The following is a 20,810-nucleotide window of genomic DNA, read 5'->3' on the forward strand; positions in this document are numbered from 1 at the left end:
TGAAAGGCAGTCACTGTAATGCCATAGACAGTGATTGAGAGCTCCTGTAGTAGGGATGTCTTGTAGGGGATGAACAGAAGCTCAGTCTTGTTGTCTCTCATTGACCAGTATAGTCGAGGGAGGGACAGAGAAGAAGATTTATGTATCATCAGCATAACAGTGATAAGAAAAGCCGTGTGAATTAATAACTGAACCAAGAGATTTGGTGTGAATGGAAAACAGCAGAGGCTCCAGTACAGATCCTTGTGGGACTCCTGTAGCAAGGGGATGAGGAGCAGAGGCAGACCTCATCCAGGTGACCTGCTATGACCTGGGGCAGTCCCAGAACTGCCCATCTCAGCCAAGGTGGAGAGAAGTAGTTTTTGTTTACCATGTCGATTGATGCAGACAGTTCTAGGAGGATCAGGACAGAGGAGAGGCGTGAGGAGGGCAGTCCCTGTTGAGTGCCCAGATTGAGGGCCAGACTGGTGAGGACCAAGCAGGTTAACCGGCAGTTATTACATGAAAGAGGACAAAGTTATTACATGATCTGTTTTTATTATATTAACTGTTATATTATTATATTATATTATATGTGGCTCTGATTTGTTTGCTTTTTACCTTAAATAAGATATGGCCCTGCATTCAAATCTGAAATTGATCCGTATTTGCCAGGAAAAAAGATAAAATTCTCTTTTTTAATTGAGGCTGCAGCCATCTTGGAACAAGATATTTTGTGACATCATTGGCATTAGTCTCGGCTGCTCAGTTCCTATTGGTAGATGGCTGACTTTCAGTGAGCTCAGCGATGAATCAGAAGGAAAGAAACAAAACAAAAAATGCATAGAGTCCTTTTGAATTGCCCCAGGGTGCTCAAATGAGTATTACTACACAATACCTATCGTTTTCATGAACTGCCTCTGACGAGACTGCAACCACTGAGCTGCTGGTTGCTCAGAAATGGTCCACCTGTGGGACGAGGCGTCTGGTCTGCAGTGATGATTTGTTCTTCAGACCACGAACCGACTGAAGCCAGCCACAGTGGTTGGGCGGGAGGGCAAAATTAGCATGAATTTATCTACAGTATGTCAGATATCAAGTGTTTAGATTATGGCCTCAGAGAGAGAAACAGTGAACTGGATACAATATTGGCTTGAAGAATGCTGCCTACCTTCCCCTCCATGAACATTAAAGGAAACGTCCTTTACGCCACTCTGATACCCTTATCCAGGCAGGCGATCTATGGGTCCCACCTCCTGCAGAGTTTGTTTCAGGAGAGACACACCAGAAGATAAAGCTATTTACAAGGCCAGAGGCCCAGTGTGGCTACAGAATGAACAAAGATCCTGTTCTGTTTCATCTTAAGTTTAAATGCAATCTGTGACATTTTATTGAAATCGTTGACTGAAAACTTTGTTTATGTTAGAAGCACAAATAAACATGCTTTTTATTGGTATTCAATAACTTAATAAATAAAAAATAAAAATAAATAAATTACCTCCTAATATATTCATGTTTGGTCTTGTTAGAAAGAGACTAAATTCCTGAATATTTTGCTAATAATATGTTTTTTTATGGCCATGCTTTCAACAACATAAGGTCACTTTAATTAATAAGTACACTGTCAGCTTTTAGATAGGCCAGCCCTCGTCATAAATGAGCACGCCCCCCTTCTACACCTGAACTCGGCATTGCCCAAGCAGGGCAAACATGCTCAAGCCATGTTGCGTCAAGTGTTTATGATGGCCTCAGGAAAAAGTTGTGTTGTGTTGCAGTTGGTCTTTATTTTGGTGGTGGTTTCTTGGTTGTGCGTTTTAGTTCATTTCCTTTGTTCGAAAGGCACTGGAATAGGGGAGTACTTTGATAAGGTCTGGCTCTTCAGTCTTTCTTTTCTGGTAATCTAAATTTAGCATCTTGTTAGATGTTTTTCTTCAGTTTTGTTTTGTAACTTAGAAGTAGACCTGATACAGAGTTTGTTTTGGTTTGTCAGTTGAATCCACCAGGTTACTGTCGACTGACCTATCAATGATTGAATTCATAATTGTCATTTTCAATAATACTCTAATACAATAAATTAAATCACGTAAAATATATTTTATATGTAGGTGAGGGGCTTTAGCACGCAATACCACTCGTGTTCAGTATTCAGAGTGCTGAACATTTTAACAAGGGCATTGACCGAAGCACTGGATTCAGAAAATAAACATATTTTTACTTAATTGTTGCTTGCCCGACAGTGCCTCCTGGAGTTTTAAATACACTGCTGTCTGAGCTTTAATCTCAATATAAACTGCCGCTGGGTCCGTACAGCCTGCTCACTGCTTATTCCTGTATTTTAATGTATAAACACAATGTGCAGATGTTCCTCTGTCATACAGTACTGCACTGCTGCCCTGCTCTCCCCCACTCCCTGCCCACTGACCCTTAGCAGTGTGCAGCACCAGGGGGTCCTGAGACAGCCTCAGCACAGGGGCTCAGCTGATCCCTTAGCCCATAGTGATGGATGACAAAGGGATTTTACATTTGTGCAACCTCATAGTTGTACCCCAGTGAAACAGGAAATGGTGAAAGGCAGCAAACAGTTCTGGGGGAGATCAATTTTTAAAAATCAAATTTCATTAGATGCCACTTTGTTTTGTTTTATTTTAAATATTCTTTCAGGATGCCAATAATTTTGGCCCCTACGTTTTTGAGAAAAATACTATTTTCGTACGTGTTTTATAAGAATTATGTTTTATTAAAGTGAAAGTAAGCAGTTTCTACAAATGTTTGAGCAGAAAATTAAAATAATTTTGTTTAAATGTTTCTTTTATACACTCATTTATGCTCATTTTAATGAAGAGTGCCAATAATTCTTCATTACTTGAATGTATGAACCCTTCTTTGCAGACTGAATAGCTGTGACCTCACAGTGAAGTCCTGTGATATTGTGGCCTCAGCTCTCCAGTCATCAAACTCACCCCTGAGAGATCTGGACCTCAGCTACAATAACCTGGGAGATTCAGGAGTGGAGCTGCTCTGTGCTGGACTGAGGAGTCCAAACTGTAAACTACAGAGACTGGGGTGAGTAGTACTGTGTACTGTGTGACATTAAGCCCTCTCCACCTTCGCTAATGTGTGGTGAGCGTTCTGGCGCAAAATGGCTGCCGTGCATCACCCAGGTGGGTGCTACACATTGGTGGTGGGTGAGGTGAGTTCCCCTTCACTGTAAAGCACTTTGAGCATTTGGAAAAGTGCTATGTAAATGTAATTATTATTATTATTATTAATAATAATAATAATAATAATAATAATAATAATAATAACTAAATAGAATTACGGCAATTATGGCAATGTAAGGGTTTTAATTTTGTCACAGGGAAGAATAATTTCCTGACTCCATTCATAGCCTGTAACCTAAATGTTTGCGTGAATGTGAGTTTGCATATAAGATTATTGACTGAGGTGTGCTCATATGAAATGATGGGCAGCTTGAACCTGTATCCTGGAGAGAGAGACTAGCTACTGCTGCCAGGCATTCATCTAAGTGTTCTCTCATCTAAGTGTTGAGGTTATGCCTCTCACAGGCCAAGCCCATAGAGCTACTCGCTCGGGGCAGGGGTGGTGTATTTCCCCTTTCACCTGAGACAGGAGGTCCGTGCGTAGCGGGAGCGCACATGGCTGTACATAAAGGAGAGGGATAATCTCTGCCAGCCACGGTGATTTCTGCCACCTGCGTGCGATTAGGATCAGTGTGAAGCTCTGCTCTCACTCTGGCTGGAGTGGGAGAGATGAGAACGAGGGGGGAAAATGCCTCTGAAGTGATCTACAGCTGCACGGCCAAATCTCTGCCATAGCATTTCCTCAATCTGGAGATGGAGACACCATTCCCTGTACAGTGGGTTTCCCCTGACAGCAGATTCACGCCTGTGTTCTGAATACCTGGAACATGGGTCACGCGTAACCACAGAAAGTGACGGCTGCTCCAGACCAACAGTCTGTGGGCTAGACCATGGAGCTGGAGGGAGCGCATGGCACCTTGATGATTGACATATGCTACCGCAGTCATTATCACAGCGTACGAGCACATGATTTCCTCTTAGGCTGGGAAGAAAAGAACAGAGAGCTGTCCATATAGTTAATAGCTCCAGATAATTGATGTAAGCTGAGTGCAGCTGGGTTGCCCACGTCCCATTCACCATGCGACCCTCCTGAGTGCCCTCCTCCCCCCTCCCCCCCCAGAGAGGGATGCATCTGTCCTCATGTCTTTCCACATGAGAACGATCCTGAGAGGGGTTCCCTGAGTGTACAGTAAGAGTCTGTGTTTTCCCAGTGACGCAGAGTTGCATAGCGCTTGTGTGATACTGTGAGACAGCGATGGAGATCGCGCAGGGGGCTGAGGTGGAGGGATGAAATCCACCCCATAACGGTGAAACCACACTGTACGCGGTAACGCCAGGCAGCGACACGCCTCCATTCATTTAAATGAGAGGTGGCGGCACATCAGCAAGGCAGTGGGAGAGATGACCAAAGTTTAACATCAAACCCCAGGCGGCACAACTACGCGTTGTGGTAACCAATCAGATTTGACCTAAAAATCAGTCAAGTAAATTGTCCCCCTTTTCATAATTTAGTTCCACATTCTATAGTTCCACAATGGAGGACTCCCTTTAATTGTCGTAAATCCTGCGCTGCCCTCCTGCAGAGACGCTGACCAGAGGAACGCAGCGTGGAGGAAAGTCTCTGAAGTTGTCGGTGGCTCTGCTATGTAGACAGTCATTAGTCTGTGTACAGTGTAAATTTCACAGAGGATGCAATGCTGCTGACGAGCTAATGGCTAGTCGATATCAGATAAGCTAATGAAGTTTGTCTGCATGAATGCCAATGAATGTATATTCCACTATATTGCAAACATTTTTTTTGTCTGTTTATTGGTATTTTAGTTAATAAACAAACAGTAATCACTATACAAATTATATAAAATGTTGCAAAAAACAATGCAATGATTTCATACACATAGGAGAGGCATAGTACATATACAGTATACAGTGTAAATATCAACCAAGGTACAAAGCTGCTTTACGTGGTGATTATTGACATCTTTTATTAGGTATAGCCTAGTTATTGTAGTTAAGAAATTAAGAGGGTGTTTATTGCCTGGCCTCTACATAATCAATTAAGGGTTGCCAAGTCTTATGGAACTTCTCAGTGGAACCTCGTAGGGTGAATCTGAGTTTTTCCAGTTTAAAGTGTTGCATTACATCTTTGATCAACGCAGTGTGAGTGGGAGGCTGTGTCTGTTTCCAGTTCAATAGAATTAATCTGCGTGCCAGAAGGGTTATGAACCTTGCCACAGTGGAATTGAGTCCTCTAAGAGGACTATCCTCTCCTGGCACCCCAAATACTGCCAATACTGGGCCAGGTTCTATCATGTGCCCTAGGATATCAGACAGAGTTTTAAAAATAGAATTCCAAAAATTGGATAGTTTTGGGCACAGCCCCAACGAAGCAGGAAATACACCGCAATGGTCACACAGAGGATCTATATTAAGATACATTTTAGAAAGCTTGACCTTTGAAAGATGAAGACGATGCAACACCCTGAGCTGAACAAGACCATGCCTGGTACATATAGATGCTGTGTGCTCACCCTCCAGTGCCTCTATCCATTGCTCCCCCATTAAGCTAATGCCTAAGTCCTCCTCGCAAGCGGATTTCAGAAAATCTAGGGATATATCTAATTGTTCGGACATATGGTTATAGATGTAAGATATTACCCCCCCTAGATGAAGGATCAACAGAAAACAAGGATTCCATCTGGGTGTTATTAGGTGCATTAGGAAAGGTAGTTGTATTAGATCTAATATAGTTGCGAATTTGTAGAAATCGAAAGAAATGGGTTTGAGGTAGATTGAATTTACTGCTTAGTAATTCAAAAGAAGGAAACATGCCATATATATTTATATTTTATATTGCAAACAATTTTATTCTAAAAATAAAATAAATGATAGCAGCACAAATGTTTTACCAAAGAAACTGGTGATTCGAACAAGAACGTTTAACGGATAACAATGAAGCACATCCTGATCTCGTTGGGAGAGAAACGTAGACTAAGTTAAATCAAGGTGACCATAAAACTAATAATATATTAGATGCTTGTTGTTTGTGATAATTTCTACCAGCCACCTATCTAGCTAACCAGATCTAAATTTGATGACATTAGCTGGCAAATCCAATTCACATAATGATAAAAACCAATAACCCTAGCCTATCATAATAATTCAAATACAATATCTTACATTTTCAGCATTACATTTTTAAATTACATTTATTTGTAGTGTAAAAATGTAATGATGAAAATGTAAGATCATTTTAAAAGTTTTTATTCAAACTGGAAAATGATATGAAACACAGCATTAAACCCGATCAACATTTAACAAACACATCTGTCTATCATAAAATAGGTGACACGCCCACAAGTGGCTGATTGTGGGACGCGGGAGCGGTGCCAGGCGGCTTTGCCAGAATCAGTGGCTTCACCGTAACAGCCCCAGTGGCAAAACCTGAGAGGCTGACACCATCAGCTCCTGTAGTCTGAGGCATTTGTGATACTGCACTCTTGAGTCTGGTTTGAACTAAGAGAGGCATATCCTGAGAGATAAAATGGTGTCTGCTGATAGACAAGCTCACATGGATACAGAGTATAAATCAAGTCCCAAGAACGTTACACTCCAGGATGGGGAGAGATTGCTATTGGGGAGGTTTACTCTGAAACCAAGAGACAACACATGTGGCAGAACTCACTGAGTGTCCTACACAACTCTGGGTTTTGAATTGGCAATGATCAGCCAATAGCCTGGAGCCAGACCCGCCTCTACACAAAGACAGAACACCCGTGGACTCAGGGAAAGGCCGAAGAGTAGAACTGTGTATTTGTAGCAAACACCGCGATGGGCGAAGTGTAGGAATTTTGTGTGAGGGGGATAAATGCCTATGTGGAAGAAGGCATCTTTCAGATTTACTGATGTAAAATAGTGATGTTAAGTTAATCAATTAACTGTTAATTCTTAATAAGAATGTTTATTGATGAATTTCTATAGATTAAACAGTTAATTTTCAATGAACCATTTCAATGTATAACCTAATGTTTGTGATTAGATTTCAAATTAGAGACGTTTCTAAAATGTTAAATTAGAGAGTCACAGTTCCCTTGACTGGCAGCATTAGTGAAACGTTATTGGTCCATTCCTGGAACATCAGTGCCATCTGAGCACGTCTTCTCAGCTGCTGGTCTCACCTTCAGCAGACTGCACACCAGACTGACCCCAAAGCACACAGACATGCTCATACTCCTTAACAAAAATGCTTAAGTATTAAGCTAAGCATATTTTAAGTCATTCTTTTTATAGGCCATGGAGTAGATTTTAATCTAATCAGTTAATCATTATTAATCAATTATTGGGTGCCGACGATTGATTTAAAGAATTGCACAAAAGTTTCCAGTCGTTCTGACATGTTGAACGTGAAAGAGTGCTGTATGTTAACATTTTGAAATTATATTGCCTCAAATGTTTGTTTAACAATGAGATCCAAGAAAGGAAGTTGAGAACCGTCCTTCTTTGGGAGCTGGAAATAATGAAAATAAAAACTATGTTGGGTTCGATCTCTAGGAACCACGCGTATTTCCCCCTTTTTGTAAGAAGGAAGGAATTTATTCCTCTTAAACATGGGGGCGCTCTCTTGTGTTTGAGAGTAAATGACTCTGTTGAAATGGGGGGTTTCACTCTGAACTGGAGTCTGTAGCCCTTAGCTATAGTAGCGCTGCAGTGTTCTATGTGCTCTTCCAGGAGGGCGGTAGCCTCCTTTCGCATTGGACACGCTACTGTCTGTCAGAGCCACACTTGGTGCAACTGGATGCTTCTATGGAGGTCTGGACCGGATGTCGTTCCTTAGAGTTGGCTTACAAACACAAGATGATGAAAGAGAAGTTTATTTATGGCACCAATGCAGTGATTTGTTCGAGCAGAGATGCACACTTCAGTCAGTGTATAAGTAAGCCACGTACTTTGGATGCGCTGTAAGAGAAAGAGCACTTTATCATATGACAAAATATGAGAGTTGGCAAAATAAACATTCAAATAAAGCTCATTACCTTCTGCACACACAGCTTTAAATGTGGATACTCTGAGGCTGGGACCATGCTCCAGAAATGAGCAACGCCTGATCTGAGCTCAGTTTTCAGTACATCGTTGACCTGCAGCTCAAGAATCTCACTCTGTATTACAGCAAGGTCTGGACAAAGGTTTTTCAGAGCAGGTGTAAGGCTTGACAATGGCACATTAAAAGGGTTCTCAATGAAATTGAAAAGCTCCCTATACCCTACAACATCTTGAAATCTCCTTTCAAATTAATTTCTTATTTCCTCCCATATGCCTACAAATTCATCATAGTCAAAATGTTGCAGTAGATCAGGGGTTTTCAGTTTGTGCGGCTCTTAGATTGGGAAAGTGAAGAAGTTCTCTGTCGGGTATGAAGAGAGTGGTGATCTTGTGCTGGAAAGCAGTGACTGCTCTTAGCATGTTACCTGGGTGCTTCCCTTTTCCTTGGAGTTGGAGGTTAAGGGAATTCAGCTGGGGTGTGATGTCAGTGAGGAGTGTCAGCTAGTAATCCAGTGTGAGGTCCTCAAGCTTTGGCTCAGCCCTCCCCCTTTCTTGCACCAGAAAATCAGGGATGTGAGGACGTTGAGTACAGAAGCGTTCAAGCACCCCGGACCATCCGATAGCCATCTCACTTAGTTGTGCATCACCAGATCCCCGTAGTCTGCCTCGTATTCCTCCAGAAGTGCACGGAATTCCCGGTGATTAAGTGCCCTGGCCTCGATAAAGTTGATAACTCACACAACAAGCTGCATCACATTCTTTGGCTCTTGGTTTTTAAGTTTTGACACCAGTGCCTCCTGATGAATTTTACAATGAAAGGAGACAAACTTGGGAATGCTGTCTTCCATCTTTCCGATAAGTCCCTTCTCTCCTTCCCTCTCATGCTTGGAGCTCCGTCGGTGCACACCGACACAAGTTTCGACCAGTCGATTTGTTTCTCTGCAAAAAAGTTCATCAGTGCTTGAAAATCGTCCTCCGCTCTGGTCTGTCCATGAAGTGGTAACATATATAACAGCTCCTCCCGAAATTTGTTCTTTTGAATTATGCGAACCCACACACACAATTGAGCCATGTCGCTTATATCCATGCTCTCATCAAGTGCAATGCTGTAACATGGTGTTGCTGCAAGATCTGCAATTCGCTGTTCCTGGATATCTTTCCCAATAAACTCGATCCTCCTCATTAATGTTGAATCTGAAAGCTGCAGTGCATGTATTTGCTTTATTATTATTATTATTATTATTATTATTGTTATTATTATTATTATTGTTATTATTATTATCATTATGCATGGTACATTATCTCAGCTGAGGGCAAAAAGCATTGTTTAACAATTTCAGCATCCGTGAAAGCCTTTTTATGCCTAGCTAAAATCCATGCGATCTCCTAAGTGGCCTCGGTCGATTTCTCGGCAACAGAGACTGATCTCGCCATCATTTTTTGCTGCTCAGTCAGAGTCTATGTCAACTGTTTAATTTTATTAGTCCTCAGGTTGCTACCTGGTGGGTACAACATGTTGTACTTGGCGTGAAAAGCACTAAAGTGGCGTTCAAGGTTAGACTATTAACAATTGGCGCTAGTCTTCTGGCAAATTAGGCAGAATGGAGTGGATTCGTATTGCACAAAGAAAAACTCATCAGTCCACGTATCCTGAAATTTTCGGTGTTCGTCCTTGTTACGACCCTTCTAGGGGTTAAGGGTGCAATATTTTAAATTATGTTTGATATTTGGCACCAGGAGATGTAACTAAATATATATAAGCTTTCTTGTGAGAATAATGAGACAAACAAGGCGGACTACGGTGAAAGGGATTTTACTGTGTGGGGGGGGCTATTTACAAGTATTTACAGACATTTCCAAACATAAAACACGTCAAGACACACGACCGAGACCAGTACAAAAAAAAGGGAGTGGTGCCGAAAATAACAAACAAATACCCTAACTACGATTTTGCAATATAACTAACCTATTAACAATGCAGAAAACAAACTTGTCTAACTAACCTAACTGCGACCCGCAGTCATAAATACAGGGGGCGACACCACCACTAAACTAATGTATTTAGACAGAGCCCTTACCCTACGTGTCAACACGTGTATAGGGGCCCCCGGAACTTACCTAACACTGGTCTCTGAAGCGAAACAGGGAGGACGAAATTTTAGACCACACAACTCTCTCAATAACACACACAACCTAGCATTTGCCCAAACACACAGCACAAATGAGGAAACGGAAGGCTCCTGCAGGAACGAAATGGGGATATTTTAAATTGAGAGCTGAGGCATGATTGGGGGAGACATGATTGCAGGAGGGAGTTGATTGGCGGATGGGGGGGGATGAGCGGGAGAACTCTGATGATGGACAGCGGGGATGACCAATGGGAATAACGAAGGACGGCACACGGACTCCTGCGGAAATGACAGCAACCGAGAGAGAGCAGAACGAAAGAGGGGAGAAAAACGCACGCCCGCATCCCACACGCGAACGTAACAGTCCTGAATTGACCGCATCTTTTTCTTTGCTGGTGCAGCATCGGTGTCTTGGGCTCCTCGGCCAAACTGATCTGCATTTTCCCCCGTTCTTTCCTCACGTTGCTCTTTCTCCTCCGGCCTGTTTCTAACTCCGTCACCGTCAGCTAATGAAGAATCACTTTTCTCGTTCTGCTTTTTTTATAATAATAAATCTGTCCATTTTGAGTGGGGCGGAGCCCGAGACAATATTTGATATATCCTTATATCAAACGGCATTATGGAATATCAAATTTAGGCTGACGTGCTAAACTTGCAAAACCATTTGCAAATGCAAAGCTACACACATAGGCTATACGACTACCCATGATCCCTCGCTGTTACGTAGCCTACGTTCTTTGACGTATCTTCAGTATGCTGCCATCTGCTGGATAATTCATTTCAATGTGCTAAAACAGGACATACATGGAACATATAGAAGTAAGTTATAGCTATATTCTTATTGTTATCAGTGGATCTATATGAGCCGCAAAACAAAGTCTCACGAGCCGCGTAAGAGGTACAGGGAGTTCATTCCAATACTGGGGAGCTAGTGTGGAGAAGATCTGTGGTAGGGAGAACCATTCACCCCGAGGGAGTGCAAGTCACCCTGCTGTCGCAGAGTGGAGTGGTCAAGCTGCCGTGTAGGATTGAATCGTGTCCTATAGGTAGACGGGAGCTGTTCTTTTGGCTGCAGTGCAGGCAAGGGTCAGGACTTTGAACCTGATCCTGGCGGCGATCGGTAGCCAGTGGAGTGACCTCAGCAGGGGAGTGATGTGAGAGAACATAGGAAGGTTGAAGATAAACAGCATTCTGAATCATCTACAGTGGCTGTATGGCATACAGGAGAAATCTGCAGGACTATGATGTTGCCTGGACGTGCTCCTTGAGGTCCTGTCCGGTCATCCAGGACCACCCCAGGCTCTTTGCGGAGTGAGAGTCAGTCACTGTGATGCCGCCAGCAGTGATTAAAGCTCCCGCAGTAGGGAGGTCTTGTGATGGATGAACAGCAGCTCAGTCTTTTTGAAGCTGAGCTTCAGGTGATGGCTGGCCAACCAAGTTGAGATGTCAGCCAGGTTGGAAGATATTCTCTCATTAACTGTAATGGAAGAGGGAGGGAATGAGAAGAGTTGTGTATCATCAGCATAGCAGTGATAAGAGAAGCCATGTAAATTAATGACTGAACCAATAGATTTGGTGTAAATGGAGAACAGTAGAGGCCCCAGTACAGATCCCTGTGGGCCTCCTGTGAAAAGGGGATGAGGTGCAGAGACAGACCCCATCCAGGTGATCTGGTAGGACCTATCTGAAAGATAGGAAGCAAACCAAGACAGGGCAGTTCCAGAAATGGCTATCTCAGCCAAGGTGGAGATGAGTAGTTTGTGGTCAACCGTGTCGAATGCTTCAGACAGCTCTAGTAGGTTCAGGCAGTGGCAAGTGCCTCCGTCACAGCCAGGAGGGCAGTCTCTGTTGAGTGCTCGGATCAAAAGCCAGACTGGTAAAGGTCAAACAGGTTAACCAGCATTTATTACAGTAAAGAGGACAAAGTTATTACATGAAGGACAAAGTTATTAGATTAACTATTTTTATTATATTAAATGTTGTTACACTTGTCCATGTGACTCTGGTTTGTTTGCTTTTTACCTTAGATAAGATATAGCCCTGCATTCAAATGTGAAATCAATCCGTTTCTGTCAGGACCACTGTCATCAAAGTAGATCTTTATTGACAATAAGGGCAATACAGTTGTTTGGCGGTATGGCTCTGTTCTGGAGCTCTCCCGCCAACCACGCAGCCCGCGTGGATAAGGCCGGGAGGCCAGCAGCCAAACCCCAGTTAGTTAGTCCATAGTTAGGCTCCGGCTGAAGTGATGACTATGTGAAACGCCATTCGGCTACCGGAAGGGCCCTTCATCCGGTCAGCTCAAGGCCATTCTAACATTGTGGGTCAGTGGAAGTTGAAAGCCGAAAGCTGGTTTGCATTTTACAACATTGGCTGTAGCCTACTTGCCGGTAACAGTTTAACACTCCTTGTAGTGTAGCGATTCAGCGAAGGGTAGAATGCAGCTTTGAACAATTTAGACGACTCTGCATCTCTGCTCTTTGCAACACGCCCTGCCGCCCATGTTCAATCTGCCAAACCTATAACAGCCAGAGCTTAACTGGCCATCTCGCAGCCCAATCCTCCCGGAATAACTGTTTACACCAGGAAGTAGGCCATTAGCCTACAAATACACAAACTATAGCCTAGGCCTGTGTGAGACATGGGGGCTATCTAGTAGCTGCGTAGTAGCAACTGCCCATAATCCATTAGCCGTTCACAATGAACAAAGATTCTTTATTGATACGCCTACTTTTCCATCTCAGCCAAGCGTGAGAACTTTGGCGTTTCCTAATTCAGACATTTCTGCTTAGATTTATGTGCACGAATCCCAAATTCGTGTAAAACGATTGATTGGAAGACCCCGCTCTGATCAACTAAGGGGTGTGCCTACGGCCCAATTGTACTGCGTTCCAGAAGGTAGCCGAAAGCATTCACGCCAGGGATTCTTTAGCAGTGAGAGCATCTAGCGTTGACTCTGATGGTGAGCAACTGAACAATAAGCATGCCATTAACTTGTGCCCGCATATGTTGGAACGTTTCCACTTTTAGCGAAAGACTTGCGATATTCGTGAAACCAGCCCCTCTGTGAGACGTCCCCGTAATCAAATATATATATTCGGTGTTGTCAATTTAGCGACTTTTAGAGGAGGCCATAGCTACTTTCCATAGAATATAGTTGGCAACACTGTGTATATTATGCGTTTACCACTAGACTCAGAGCTCAGCAGAATTTAAATAAGGTTGATGACATTGCCCGGCTAGAATCTGCAGCTAGCAGATATGGACGTGGCAGCAGCTTCCAGGCTTGAACATGGCGTCCTCCGTGGAGGGGCGGTGGCCGCCGCAAAGCAGCATTCCTTGAATGAAGCTTCCTGGCCAGTTAGCAGTGACGACAGTGCACCGGTATCCTCAATAACTGGAATGTTGTCGCTTAAAACAACGCTTTTCGTGGCTGGCCCCAAATGGATCGCCTGCCTGCTGCAGCTATAGAGCTTAGAGGTAAGGAGCAATGCAAATAAATAGCAAGACTTCCTCATAGTGCCTAGGCTGTGAGCTTAGACTAGCAGCGAACATGTAGCGGGCAGACTTGGTTTAGACTGGCAGCATGCCCTAGCTGGATTGCAGGAAGAAGCGCCGATTTACAAACCAATGTGCAGCAGCTTGCATGCAGGAGGAGCAGCCAAATGAGTAGAGGGAGGCTGTTTAAGTAGACCGCCCTGTTAGGTGAATGTACTGTGATAGGCGAACATCACTCAGCTGAGCCATCAGCTGATTCAGCCGGAGTGCTTGACTCTCGTGGCCTGCTAGAACTATGAGATGCACCATATTTGCCAGAAAAATAAGCTAAAATTCCCTGTTTTGCATGAGGGTGCAGCCATCTTGGAACAAGCTAGTTCCTCTCATAGCGATCTGGTTGGGCTTGCCCCTGGGTCGATGGTACTGCTGCCCCCGGTGCCGGACGGTCAGGCGGAGAGTAACGTTTGTGCCTGAGGACAGGCTGATTCCTGATCACCTCTCCCCTGCATTCTCTAAGCCTGAATGGCAAGTGAATTTGTACATGTGCGTGTGTTTTTACATGTACATATATACTCCATAACTTTTTATTGCACTTTTTTTTTACTGCATTTAAAAAAAAAATTGTCTATTTGAATTTCAGTTGTATGTGACGTCAGGTCATTGAGTATATTATCTCCCATCTGTTTTTGATGTTGATTGACAATAATGGAGCATCGCGTAGTTCTGGCAGGCCACGAGAGTCAAGTGCTCAGGCTGAATCAGCTGATGGCTCAGCTGAGTGATGTTCGCCTATCACAGTACATTCACCTAACAGGGCGGTCTACTTAAACAGCCTCCCTCTACTCATTCGGCTGCTCCTCCTGCATGCAAGCGCTGCACGTTGCTTCGTAAATCCCCTCCACCACCCCAGCTCCATCCCCATGCGTCAAGAATTTGCATTTTACATTACATTACATTACATTATAGGCATTTAGCTGACGCTCTTATCCAGAGCGACTTACAACAGTGTAACCAAACTCAGGATCAAGTCCACTTAAGTCCATTGAATAAAATGTAGATAAAAAGCCTTTACTATAGTAGCATACAGTAAGGAGACACAAGATAGTCTGAACCAAAAATTTTTTTTTTTTTTTTTTTTTTTTTTTTTTTTTTTTAATAGTTATGGGAGAGGGTTTAGGGAAGAGGAGAGAGGTATACAGAGAAGAGGTGCGTCTTGAGTTTCTCCATTCCTGTGTGTTAAGAATTTGTATTGCTCCATCCCTATGTGTTAAGAACTTGCTTTGCTGCTGGATCTGTTCTGTGTGTACCCCTCTAGGGGGGTTTGGCTGCTGGCCTCCCGGCCTTATCCACGCGGGCTACGTGGTTGGCGGGAGAGCTCCAGAACAGAGCCATACCGCCGAACATAACTGTATTGCCTTTATTGTCAATAAAGTTCTACTTTGATGACAGTGGTCCTGACAGAATGCCCAGAAATGAATTGTTCCTCGGGAATAAATAAAGTTTATTGAATTGAACATCATTGGCATTAGTTGTGGCTGCACAATTCTTATTGCTGGATGGCTGACTTTCAATGAGCTCAACAATGAATTGGGAGGAAAGAAACAAAACAGAAAAAAAGGAACAAAGGGTCCTGTTGTATTGGTCCTGTTGTATCAAGTGTTTATATTATTGGCCTCAGAGAGCGAAACAGTGAACTGGATACAATATTGGCTTGAAGAATGCTGCCTACCCTCCCCTCCACGAACATTAACGGAAACGTCCTTTACACCACTCTGATACCCTTATCTAGGCAGGCGATCTATGGGTCCCACCTCCTGCAGAGTTTGTCTCAGGAGAGACAAACCAGAAAACAAAGCTATTTATGAGGCCAGAGGCCCAGTGTGGCTACAGAACAAATAAAGATCCGGTTCTGTTTGATCTTAAGTTTAAATGCAATTTGTGGCATTTAATTGAAATCATTAATTGGAAAATCTTTATGTCTATGTTAGAAGCACAAATGAACTTCCATGCTTTTTGTTGGCATTCAATAACTTAACTGAATTACCTCCTAATGTAATGCCTGTTATAGCTCGCATCAAATTCAAAACATTGGTTCTAGCATACCAGGCAGTCAAGGGATCAGCCCCAGCATACCTTCACAAGATTTTCAAACCCTACATGCCAGCCAGATCCCTCCGTTCTGCTACCTCAGGACGCCTAGCACCTCCCCCTCTTCGCACCTGCACTTCCAGAACACGTCTCCTGTCTGTTCTGGCCCCACGATGGTGGAATGACCTCCCTGTGGAGGTCAGAACAGCTGAGACTGTGAACAATTTCAAACGACGACTGAAGACCCACCTCTTCAGGCTGCACCTCTCCCCATCCCTCCCTTCCCCCCCTGTAAATGACTAAACTTAGGGGTGTAACTAGGCAGCTGTTTAATAGGTGACTTAGTTGATGCGCCAGTCTTAACGACTACTTGTATTTTTATTTATTTTTATTTTTCCATAGATTGCATTGTTGCCGTTCTTGTTGTTAGTATTAATCAGTTTAACCACCAGGGTCCAAGTTGAACTATGCGGTTGTTCCCTGTACTTGGACTGGTACTTCTCTCTAGGGGTTTCGTCATACTTGTTCCTGGTTATGGATATACACTTTGTTGTACGTCGCTCTGGATAAGAGCGTCTGCCAAATGCCTGTAATGTAATGTAATGTAATGTATTCATGTTTGGTCTTGTTAGAAACTAAATTCCTGAATATTTTGGTAATAATATGGTTCTTATCCATGCTTTCAACAACATAAGGTCACTTTAATTAATAAGTACACTGTCAGCTTTTAGTCCTTGTGTTAAATGTGCCTGCCTCCCCGCCCACCCCCCAACTTTCCACACTTCAACTCGGCATCTCTCAATCAGGTCAAACATGCTCAAGCCATGCTGCGTTGTGTTTATGATGACCTCAGGAAAAAAGTTGTGTTGTATTTGGTCTTTATTTTGGTGGTGGTTTCTTGGTTGTGCATTTTAGCTCATTTCATTTGTTCCCATGGCACTGAAACAGGAAGAGGGTAATACTTTGGTATGGTCTGGCTTATCAGTCTCATACATAATTTGTTTTGGCTTGTCACTTGATTCTACCAGGTTACTGTCGACTGGCCTATCAAAGAATTTGTCTATTTAATTTATAAATGTCATTTTCTATAATAATTGTTAAATTAAGTCATGTAAAATACATTTTATATGTAGGTTAAGGGAGAGGTTCTTGCACGCAATACCACTTGTGTTCAGTATTCAGAGTGCTGAACATTTTAACAAGGGCATTGACTGAAAATACTTGTCTGAGGGTGGCACGGTGGTGCAGTTGGTAGCACTGTGACCTCACAGCAAGAAGGTTCTGGGTTCAACTCCAGTATCACACCGTGACTACCCTGATAGGGACAGAAGAGCTGGACACAGGGAGATTTGGAAATTCCAAATATCTCTGGCGTTTTATTGGGGTAGCGAGAGAGAGCGTAATCACAAACAAACACAAACGAAAAACCTTCGCTCATCACCCTCACGGGATCTGGGCAAAAACAATAAACTAAAATAACAAAGACAAAATAAATTGGTCTGTACGTGCTCTCTCTCACCGCCGTGGGGGATCCCGGTCTCAGACGCCTACTGTGGAAAGAAGCACACTTCTAAATCCTGGACTGATTCGTAATATCATCCAGGTGTGTGCCTGCTTAACCAGTAGGCGTGGTCCTCTAATTGCCCTGAATTCCTCCCGCAAACCGAGCCCTGCCACATCCGGCCTGGGCCTTTCTGTGTGGAGAATGGCCTTTATTTTGTATGTTCTCCCCGTGTCCACGTGGGTTTCCTCCGGGTACTCCGGTTTCCTCCTACAGTCCAAAGACATGCAGATAGGCTAATGGAAGACAGTAAAGTGCCCATAGGTATGAATGTGTGAGTGCATGGTGTGTGTGTCCTGCAATATATTGGCAGCCTGTCCAGCCCAATGCACACTGGGATAAGCTCCAGCACCCCTCGCGACCCTGTCCCGGATAAGCGGGTATAGATAATCGATGGATGATGTATGGATGTCGGTTGTCCGACAGTGCTTCCTGGAGTTTTACATCCAATATTGAAATGGAGTGATCTTTGTCTGCAACATGTTACACATGCATGTAAATACACTGCTGTCTGAGTTTTAATCACAATATAGACCGCTGCTGGGTCCGTACAGCCTGCTCACTGCTTATTCCTGTATTTTAATGTATAAACACAGCGTGCAGATGTTCCCCTGTCATACATTACTGCACTGCTGCCCTGCTCTCCCTGGGAGTATCGGGGCTCCCCCACTTCCTGCCCACTGATCCCTTAGCAGTGTGCAGCACCAGGGGGTCCTGAGACGGCCTCAGCATAGGGGATCAGCTGATCCCTTAGCCCATAGTGATGGATGACAATGGGATTTTACATTTGCGCAACCTCATATTTGTACAACCTCATATTTGTACCCCAGTGAAACAGGAAACTTCTGCCACCTGGGTGTGATTAGGATCAGTGTGAAGGTGTACTCTCTCATTCTGGCTGGAGTGAGAGAGATGGGAGTGAGGGGAACAAATGCTCTGCCATAGCATTTACACAATCTGGGGATGGAGACACCATTCCCCGTACAGTGGGTTTCTCCTTGTCAGCAGATCAGCGCTCATGTTCAGAATTCCTTGAACATCAATCAATCAATCAAATTTTATTTGTATAGCGTATTTCACAGCAATTGTCACAATACGCTTCGCAGACAACCCTGGCCTAGACCCCCACAGGAGCAAGCCTAAAGCAACATGGGTCACGCGTAACCACAGAAAGTGACGGCTGCTCCAGACCAACAGTCTGTGGGCTAGACCATGGAGCTGGAGGGAGCGCATGCCACCTTGGTGATTGACACATGCTACCGCAGTCATTATCGCAGCGTACGAGCACATGATAATAGCTGAAAGAAAATTGATTCACCATGTAACCCTCCTGAGACCCCTCCACCCCAGAGAGGGATGTGTCTGTACTTTTTTTCCATATGAAAACGATCCTGAGAGGGATTCCCTTAGTGTAAAAGTCTGTGTTTTCCCAGTGACGCAGAGTTGGGGCTGAGGTGGAGTGTTGAAATCCACCTCATGCACCTGAAGAGATTGTAAGATAAAGAAAAGGAACACAAAGAAATTGTGATGCATACCAGAAGTGCATTTTATCGAAGGATTTTGGATAATGAAATAAATTATTTGAACTGACCTGACCAAAACTCCTACCTACCATCATCCCCAGCTTTGTACTGCTGGTGTGCCCTAATGATTGAATCTATCATGCCTGTATGTGTTGCATGTCCTCCTGCAACGGTTTACAGTGATGGTCCTTCTAAGGACTGTTTTATGCTTCTGTGTAGTCTGCATAGTTTGCATGGTTTGCATTGTGTGCGACATTTGCAAACGGGCAGAGCATTTATATGGCATGTTGTACATGTACAGGTTGTGATTTTCCACCCGCTTACAGATACCTTCAATTCCATATCTTTCATCTCCTTTAATAAACTTTTATCACATCCATACTGTATGCTATGGGAACGAGGCACAGACGAGGCAGACAGTGCTGGCAACATGCCTGTAGACTTTTATTGTTCATAACAAGAGAAATCACTGTGCTCACCCATGTTAATTTGTTTGGTGTGTTGAAACCGAAGAAATGTTGTCAACTGAAATTCGCACTCAAAAGAATGGCTACAAAGTTTCAAAAAAATGTCATGATTTATTTTTTATTAGTTTTCTTTAATGCAGATTCATGCACAAACGTTTTGGCGTGTTGCCTTCTTCAGTGTGCAGGTACAGTGATTAAGACATTCCACATTCTTATAAACAGGTAACAGCTGCCTTTCATTAGGGCTGCTGGCCAATTATTATGAGACAATAATTTATTAAGGCTGCTAGACAATCATAGTCTCCGACGCTGTCCAGGTCTGAGTGTGGAGTGGAGGTGCTGAAACTCAGCCCCGTCCCTCCGGCGCTGTCCAGGTCTGAGTGTGTAGTGGAGGTGCTGAAACTCAGCCCTGTCCCTCCGGCGCTGTCCAGGTCTGAGTGTGGAGTGGAGGTGCTGAAACTCAGCCCTGTCCCCCCGGCGCTGTCCATGGTGCTGCAGGCTGGCCGGTGAGACACAGGTGAAGTGGAGCTGAGTGGCGGCTGATGGCAGGGAGGGGCGGGGCTCCAGAGGCCCACACCACAATACATATATATGAGCATGTGCATTACTTCCTGTTACAGTGAATCTGCCTTTAGCTGTGTATTAGCTTGCAGTGCTGTGGGAAGTTTGTCACAGAAAACTAAAAGGAAATGAGCAAATTCACTGTCCACACATGAAAAATGTGTTTTGTCTTTACTTTTGGTGGTGGCCAAACATGCTACAGCACTGAAAACTAACTCACTGTCCACTCTGAAAGGTGGCAGCTGCACGTCTAGTATGGGTTGGGAGGGTTAAGCCCAGAGAAAAGATCATAGAAAAGGTAGATGAGCCCATTGCCCCAATTCAGAGAACTTACAGTATAGGAAAAGGGCCCATTTGGGTCAGAATAACATCTATAGAACTGCCAGAGTTCAGTGCAGCAGGATGTTTAATTTTCAGGATTGTGGTGTTTCTGAAAGGATTGTGAATAAAATGGTATTTTATTCTGCTGGTAAAGCCGGGCATTAACTCACCGGCACGGTATGTGTGTACATCATGGTGGGAGAGTGTCCATCTGAACAACATGTGAGCTGCTGTTTAGATGCAGTGTTACATTGTTTAGTTTAGTCACTTTTCTGTGGTTCCAGTCCCAAGTCATAGCCTGGATATTATACCATTGTAAGCAGGCATGCTGTGTGGAATAGTCTGATTCAGAGATAAATATTCTGGCTCTAGCTCCTGTCATCTAAAGAATAACATCATTTACAGGAGTATTCTAATAATCTTCAAATGCCCCCACTTATTATTTTTTTGTGCAGTTTATATTCCACAAGGGCTACCAAACATGTTGATTTTAAAAGAAAAAAATGACCTAATACATCAGGCTTTTATTTTCATTATTATTATTA

General features: G+C 43.6%; 1 protein-coding gene across 1 annotated transcript in view; it reads left to right on the forward strand.

Moving 5' to 3' along the window:
* LOC135247279 (ribonuclease inhibitor-like) overlaps positions 1-20,810 on the forward strand; it is a gene marked incomplete at its 5' end in the record, with an annotated part of 35,692 nt that overhangs the window by 7,056 nt on the left and 7,826 nt on the right. The window contains one exon of the mRNA XM_064320576.1: positions 2,869-3,042. Within this exon, the coding sequence (XP_064176646.1) occupies positions 2,869-3,042 (174 nt within the window). The remainder of the gene's footprint in view (positions 1-2,868; positions 3,043-20,810) is intronic.

This window comes from Anguilla rostrata, unplaced genomic scaffold (assembly GCF_018555375.3).
Source record: "Anguilla rostrata isolate EN2019 unplaced genomic scaffold, ASM1855537v3 scaf1190, whole genome shotgun sequence".
NCBI classification, from domain to species: domain Eukaryota; kingdom Metazoa; phylum Chordata; class Actinopteri; order Anguilliformes; family Anguillidae; genus Anguilla; species Anguilla rostrata.